Below are 6,516 nucleotides of genomic sequence, written 5' to 3'. Positions count from 1 at the left end.
AGGGCGCCCCCCGCCCCCCGGCCCCGCCCGGCCCCCGCCGCGCCGCCGGGCCCCCGCGATGCCGTCGGTCGGTCGGTCTGTCTGTCTGTCTCTGTTCCAGGAACTCCAACAGCAAAAACGACCGGAGGAACCGCAAGTTCAAGGAGGCCGAGAGGCTCTTCAGCAAGTCCTCGGTCACCTCGGCAGCGGTGAGTGCTGGGCCGGGCCCCGCGGGACCCAGCAGACATCCCTGTCCCCGTCCCTGTCCCTGTCCCCATCCCGGTCTCTGGCCTCATCCCTGTCCCCATCGCCTGCCCGTGGTGCCCCTCGGTGCAGCTGGTCCCATGGTGGTCCTCCGGGCTGCCGCAGGACCAGTTTTCCATTTCAGCCACTGTACCTGCCTTGTCTCCCCTGACCCGAGCATCTTCACCCCCATCACAGCCTCTGTCACAAACCCTTTTCACAGTGCCCCGAGAGACGGAAGGGAAACACAGGCAAGAGCCACCCGTGTCACGCTCTTGTCACTGCCATCCCTGTCTTTTTCTTTTTGCTCCTAACCCCCCTCTGCAGTGCCGTGCCGGTGCTTGGCCGTAAGCTCTTGATGCATCTTTCTCTGTGATCTCTGTGAGGTGATCTCTGTGGTGTTGAATGTTTGAAAAGTGGTGACGTACTGCTTTCGTTGACGCCCCTTTTGGTTTTCTAGGCGGTCAGTGCATTAGCTGGAGTTCAGGACCAGCTCATTGAGAAGCGTAAGTCACTTCTTCGTTTCTCTCAGCATTTGGAAAGAGCTACACTTCTCCCACAGTTCAGCCCTGTCTCCAGTTGTCTGGACCTGTGCCGTACTCGCTGCTCCCCCGCAGCGCTCCCCGTCCAGGGACCTGCGGCTGGTCCTCTCCCGCCGGCTCCGGAGCGCTCCCTGCACAACCTCTAGCGGCACAAGTCAGCAAAGCGGCACTGTGAGAAACAGAATTAAAGTTGATCTTCCTTTCTTGAGTAAACTTTTATGCTCAGCAAGGGTTTATTGTGCATAAAACTTATTTAAATAGATTTGGTGCTCTTAGGAGAAAGAAGCTAGAAGGGCTGAAGCAACGCGTTTCTGTTTGTGCGTCTGTCAGTCCAGTTGCAAGTGACGTGGGGAGGAGCCACTGACATTCAGGATTTTTAAAAACGTTTCTGTACTCAGTACCGAATCAGACGCAATTCTAGTGTGCTTCCGTTGCTGAGCAGGTAGCTTGCTGTCCCTTGGAAATATTTTTCAGGTTCTGTCGTTACCTCCTGGTGCCATGAGGCTCAGCGTGTCTCTGCTGCCCCGTGTGCTGTTGCTGGGGTTGCTTTGCCAGGGCAGCCTGGGCTGTGGGTGGCGGGGAGGTAACCACCGCGCTCGTCTGTGTTTGTCATGCTCTAGGGGAGCCAGGCAGTGGCACAGAAAGTGACACTTCTCCAGACTTTCACAACCAGGAGAATGAGCCCAACCAGGAGGATGCTGAAGAGCTGGATGGGTCTGTGCAGGGGGTGAAACCCCAGAAAGCTGCTTCCTCTACTTCTTCTGGGAGCCACCACAGCAGCCACAAAAAACGGAAGAACAAAAATCGACACAGGTTAGTGGTACCAGCAGCCTTCTCGCCATGCCTTCTGAATGGTTAGCTGTTGCTGAATTTACTGTATTATGTGAAAGGAATTAGTAACTTGTTAGAGTAACGAGCAGCTCGGGTCATTTGTTTTGGTGATTTGCCTGGTTTTTAGTTGCATGCATCCTGTAGCGTTCGTCAGGACCCCATTGCCCCCGTGGTGTCAGGGAGGGGAAACACGCTGGAGAAGTTAAACGAGCAGTGAGCACAGGGTGCTGACTCCAGCTGTGGTACAGCTGTGCTTTTCACCTGGCCTTTTCAACTCTCCTGTCTGCCGGGAGAATAAAGCCGTCTTCCTTCCAGTAGAGGAGAACTGCAGTCCTGGCTCCTGTGCTTGCTTCTTGGTTTCTGCAGAATCACGTAAGATAGGGATGTCAGTGCTTTCTTTGGAACAGAAGGGTGAAAAAGCAACTTGGGATGTTTTGTGGATGCTCTTCACTAAGATTTCCATTCCCTTTCAGTTTTCAGTGTCCCGATCTGAGTCTCTTTTGATTATGGCATAGAAGACTTGCTTTGTCATGTTCACCTCAAAGTGTTTGTTATTAAACTGACCTGAAATTCATGTGAAACAAAGCTTTCCTGAACATTTCGATGACCGGTTCTGCCCCTTAAGGTGTGCCCCGGAGGTGGGATGCAGCACGGTGGGCTGACAGCTCAGAAATCTGAAATAAGCTCCTGCCTTACGGTGCTGCTCTCCATGGGCCACATAACCTGCTGCTTAACCGTGTCTCGGAGCCCCTCAGCAGAGGTAGCCCAAGGATTTCTACCGAGTATGATAGTGCACTGCGGAGTCAGGCCCTAAGGAGAGAGAAACGTGGAAATCCATGCTTTTGGGAAGAGGAGACATTTACTGGAGAACTGCGCCTCTCCTGAAGTGATTGCTGGAACTGGTACTTAACGAATATTAGAAGTAAAGGAGCTTTTAAAATATCAAATGTTCCTGCTAGTTTTGAGCTTGTTGGCTTTGTGTATGGATGGGCTTTCCTCTCTGGGGGGCCTTCTCATACAATTAGAAAATGTTTTAGAAATGTTTTAAAGAACAGTGGTAAAAATTTACAAAGGTTGCTGGGGCAAGGTTGGTTTGGGAGATCCAGAGGTAGGTATAGTGCTTGAAAAATGCTTAACTACTTTTTCTCCTTCATTAGGTTTTGAGTCATTAGTGTGTCTTTAATTCTTAGATCAGAATTTTCTTCCTACAGCAGTGCTAATGGGGCAAACGTTTAGAGTGCTGGATGTCCCGGTGGTTCCTCGTGAGCTGGGAGTCCAGAGCAGTTCAAAACTCTTTTTTTTTGCCTGTAGGCACTTGGAAAGACACTACATCTGTAAACAAGTTCAGAGAAACAATCTGTAAAACTGAAGTACAGCTTAAGAAAATTGCTATTTCAAACAAATTATAAGCTATTCTACAAAGCACTTACCTGGACAGCAGACCGGCCTGCTGCAGGCGCGGTGGGGTGCAGTGCAGATGCTGTAAATAACGTACATTCTTTTGTTCCGTTACACAACCCGAACTTTAGTGACAGGAATTAGAAGAAACAGCCCTACCGACAGGTTGTGGTGTTGGGGTTTCTTCTGCGTTCCTCCCGCTGGAGCAGCTGGTGCTGGCTGCTGCCGGGGACAGAATATTGGACACGAGGAGCCCTGGTCTGACCCGGTACGGCAGTTCTTGTCATCCTCAGAGACACAGCAGACACGTCTATGTTACGGAAGGGCTTTTGCAGTTAGTAATTGACTATTTTGTAATACTTAGCGTGGCCAGATAGATAGTTAAAAGAAGGTGATAATTAAGTTTGTCTGTAATAAAAACTCCGTTAAAATTGTGATTGCTGTTACTGACTGTCCCCTGAGTTTTGGCAGAAAAGATCAAACAATTTTCAAGTATATCTAGGTTAAAAAAACCAAACAACGAACCAGTCCCAGCTTACCAAAAGCATAGCTAAGTGCTTTAAAATGTGTCGCAGCCCAGAGTGCTCTTTAGGAGAGACCTGCCTGTCTGTTTCTTGAGTGCCATGGAATGAAAAAAAAAAAAAGAGAAAAATAAAAAGAAATAACGGCATTTCTTTTTGATCAGAAGCTCTCCCGTTTGCCAGCACATGTATGAGCTCTGCTTACCTGTTCCTGCAGAACTGGGAGGCGTTGGGAACAGGCACCCTCAGGGTGTGCTGACTCCACTGGATTTCCTACTCAATACGCCACCAAGAGCGGGGTGGAAGGTTGGATTCAGACTGGGCAGAACTGGTGTGAATGGGCAGTTTAAGTTCAAAACAGTTAAAACTAGGGAATCGGATGGAAGTTACAGTGTCTTTATTGAAGTCATCCTCTGTTCCCTCTGCGACCACAGGAAGGCCAAGATGATTGTGTTCTCTGCGCTCAGCAATTTTCATGGCTAAGAAGTATTTCAGGAGAAAACAATGCCGTTTCCTCTTAGAAATTCAGTGCTGAAAAGCTACTGAGTTACAGCTGATTTGGTGATAAGTCCTTTCCAAGACACACAGTGGTTAGCTTTGGGGCAGAGCTGTGTCTGGAGACGGTGCTGCAGGATCCGTGTGCGCGCTGAGGCGAGGGGGGGAATGTCACCAGGCTGTAATTAGCTCTGGCCGAATGACCGTGTTCTCTTTTTCGCTCTTCTAAAGGAAGCGAGTGCGAGGGCGTGTGGATGCGTGTGCGGTATGGGGATATTCGAATGCAGAGTTGGCCACTTAGTTCTGTGTCGTCTCCGCCTCTCCGCCTCTGACCGAGCTTTGCTTTGCCCCGTAATCCCGACGAGCCCGCTGCTGGCCGACCTCCCGCTCCTTTGGGTTTGCAAGCACATCAGTTTTCCTCTTGCCTGCGAGCTGGTCTGCCCTCGCGAGTGTCTGATAGCTGCCTTTCTCAGCGCCTAAAATTCCCTCCATAAACCCCCTCTGCCTCTGTTCTAACACCTCTTCTTCCCAGAAATCCAGTTGGGGAGGGGGACTCTGGATTGCCAAATCTGGAGTGCTGTTTGTGCCCGGTTCTGGTTAAGATGTCTTAAGAACTTTATGGCATTTGAACACTGGCTTTATTATTTATTTTATTTTATTTTATTTTTTAGTAATCTAGCTAGGGTGGCTAATCAACTAATTTATTTAATTCATTAGTATATTAATTTCTATTGCTTTCTTCCTTTCAAATGCTGCCCCTCAGCCCGTCTGGCATGTTTGATTATGACTTTGAGTAAGTTTGACTTGAATTAGTACTTGTGCTGTGTTGTTAGTGTGTAGACACCAATGTGCCTTTTGAGACCTTTCTAACCCATAGTTTATCTGTTTAATTGTAGGTATGTATATTAGGTTAGGCTGGGAAGTTTTTTTTAAAAACAGAAAAGCGTGATGGAGGTAACATTTTATTTAATAACTTCAGCAAAATTAAATTAACTTCACTCTTCTTTACCTTTCTATTTCATTTTTAAATAGATGATAAACTTTTTAACTTAAAAACTTAGTTTAAAAACTGATTCTTCTGGCTTTGCTTCTTAAGAAGATTAGTGTAGACTTGGATATTTCCTTCTGGAAAAACGTAATGAACTCAGTACCTTTGACTCATATAATCCCTGTCATCTTAAACTCCTATCTCTCTTCCAAGTAAATAACCGTTACCACTATGTCTGAATAATTACCTGTGGCATAGTTACACGTCTAACAAATTAACGTAGAGCATGCATATTTAACCTGATTTCTTTATGCTGCATAACTGCCCTGTGATTCTTATTATGAACCTTTATTAACTCTTTTTTTGAGCGGACGGAATAATAAAGAATCCACTCTCCGTCTCTTTGCTGCTCTCTTGCCCAGTAACACTGGGACAGTGATTTGGCTCAGCCGAATTGAGAATGTGGATTGCATTAACCAAATAGTCTTTGTTGTAGCCTGTGCCATATGCAGTAGCTGGTTCTTTGAACTCTAGTCTTGGTTTAATGTATTGAAATGGACATTTCTCTTATCTTTCCAACCACAGGATTGATCTCAAGTTAAACAAAAAGCCAAGAGCCGTAAGTATCAGTGCTCTGTCATTGTTTTCATTGCTCATCTGTAGACTTGAGTGGCTGACTGACTCCTAATCTCACCAAGCCTCCCTCTGCTGTAGTTTAAGATCTTATTTTCACAGTTGAGGAATATCATGGTATGAAATAAGCATTGTCCTGTGGATTTAACAATAATTAAGCCCAGGTAGGCTTGTTATGAAGCTAGGTCGCAGTTAAGTCCTGTGCACTCCTTATGGAAAAAGCTGGTTTGCGTCCTGTTATCTTGTCATGATCTGGAACATTAAAAGCATCTGGTTTTGGTTGATGTGTTCTTGAACTAAGGTTTTAAAGGGTCCTTTCTTTTGAATGGTTAGCTACAAGAAAAAAAAAATCTCTTTTCTGTTTTGCCTGCAACTAGTGGCATGTAGAAATGAGAGAAGACTGAGAATCCCCGCTCTGCAAGCAGAATTGGAAGTAGAAAGTCGTTAATGTGCCTGTCCTTTCCTTTCTCTGCAGGACTACTAGACTCATCAGTGCTGATGCTTCTGGGATTTAGGTCTACATGAATCCCCACTGAGAAAAATGCCAGTCGACTGAATGAGCGCGATGGCAGCTCTCTGGCCAAGTGTCTGCAGATGGGAGTGGCTCACTCGAAAGAACTTACATGGGGGAGAAAATCTTGGACCATGTACTTTGCATCATTTTTAAATCACCTGAGTTGCAGGAAGACTAAGGTGTAGTAGTAGTAGTAGTAGTCGTAGTCCTGAATTCCTGACTATTCTGTGCTTCCACCTCAGTCGGGAACTTCCTAAAATTGGCTGATCTTGCTGCTGCCACCCCTGTCATCTGCAAACCCGTGGAGAGGTTTTCCTTTTTCCGCTGGAACTGGGGTATGATTCAGTATGTCCCATCCGTGTTGTAAGACTT

The 6,516-nt window shown here is 46.9% G+C and overlaps 1 protein-coding gene across 1 annotated transcript; it reads left to right on the top strand.

Moving 5' to 3' along the window:
• Positions 1–58: 58 nt before the first annotated feature.
• Positions 59–6,114, top strand: MEAF6 (MYST/Esa1-associated factor 6). The gene is made up of 7 exons (XM_009879872.1): positions 59–63; positions 101–188; positions 683–728; positions 1,385–1,577; positions 4,773–4,802; positions 5,583–5,616; positions 6,106–6,114. The coding sequence occupies exons 1-7, from the start codon at positions 59–61 to the stop codon at positions 6,112–6,114; spliced, it is 405 nt and encodes a 134-aa protein (XP_009878174.1).
• Positions 6,115–6,516: the final 402 nt, after the last annotated feature.

Source organism: Charadrius vociferus, unplaced genomic scaffold, assembly GCF_000708025.1.
Source record: "Charadrius vociferus isolate BGI_N301 unplaced genomic scaffold, ASM70802v2 scaffold562, whole genome shotgun sequence".
Lineage (NCBI taxonomy): Eukaryota > Metazoa > Chordata > Aves > Charadriiformes > Charadriidae > Charadrius > Charadrius vociferus.
This window is presented reverse-complemented; position numbering and strand designations above follow the sequence as displayed.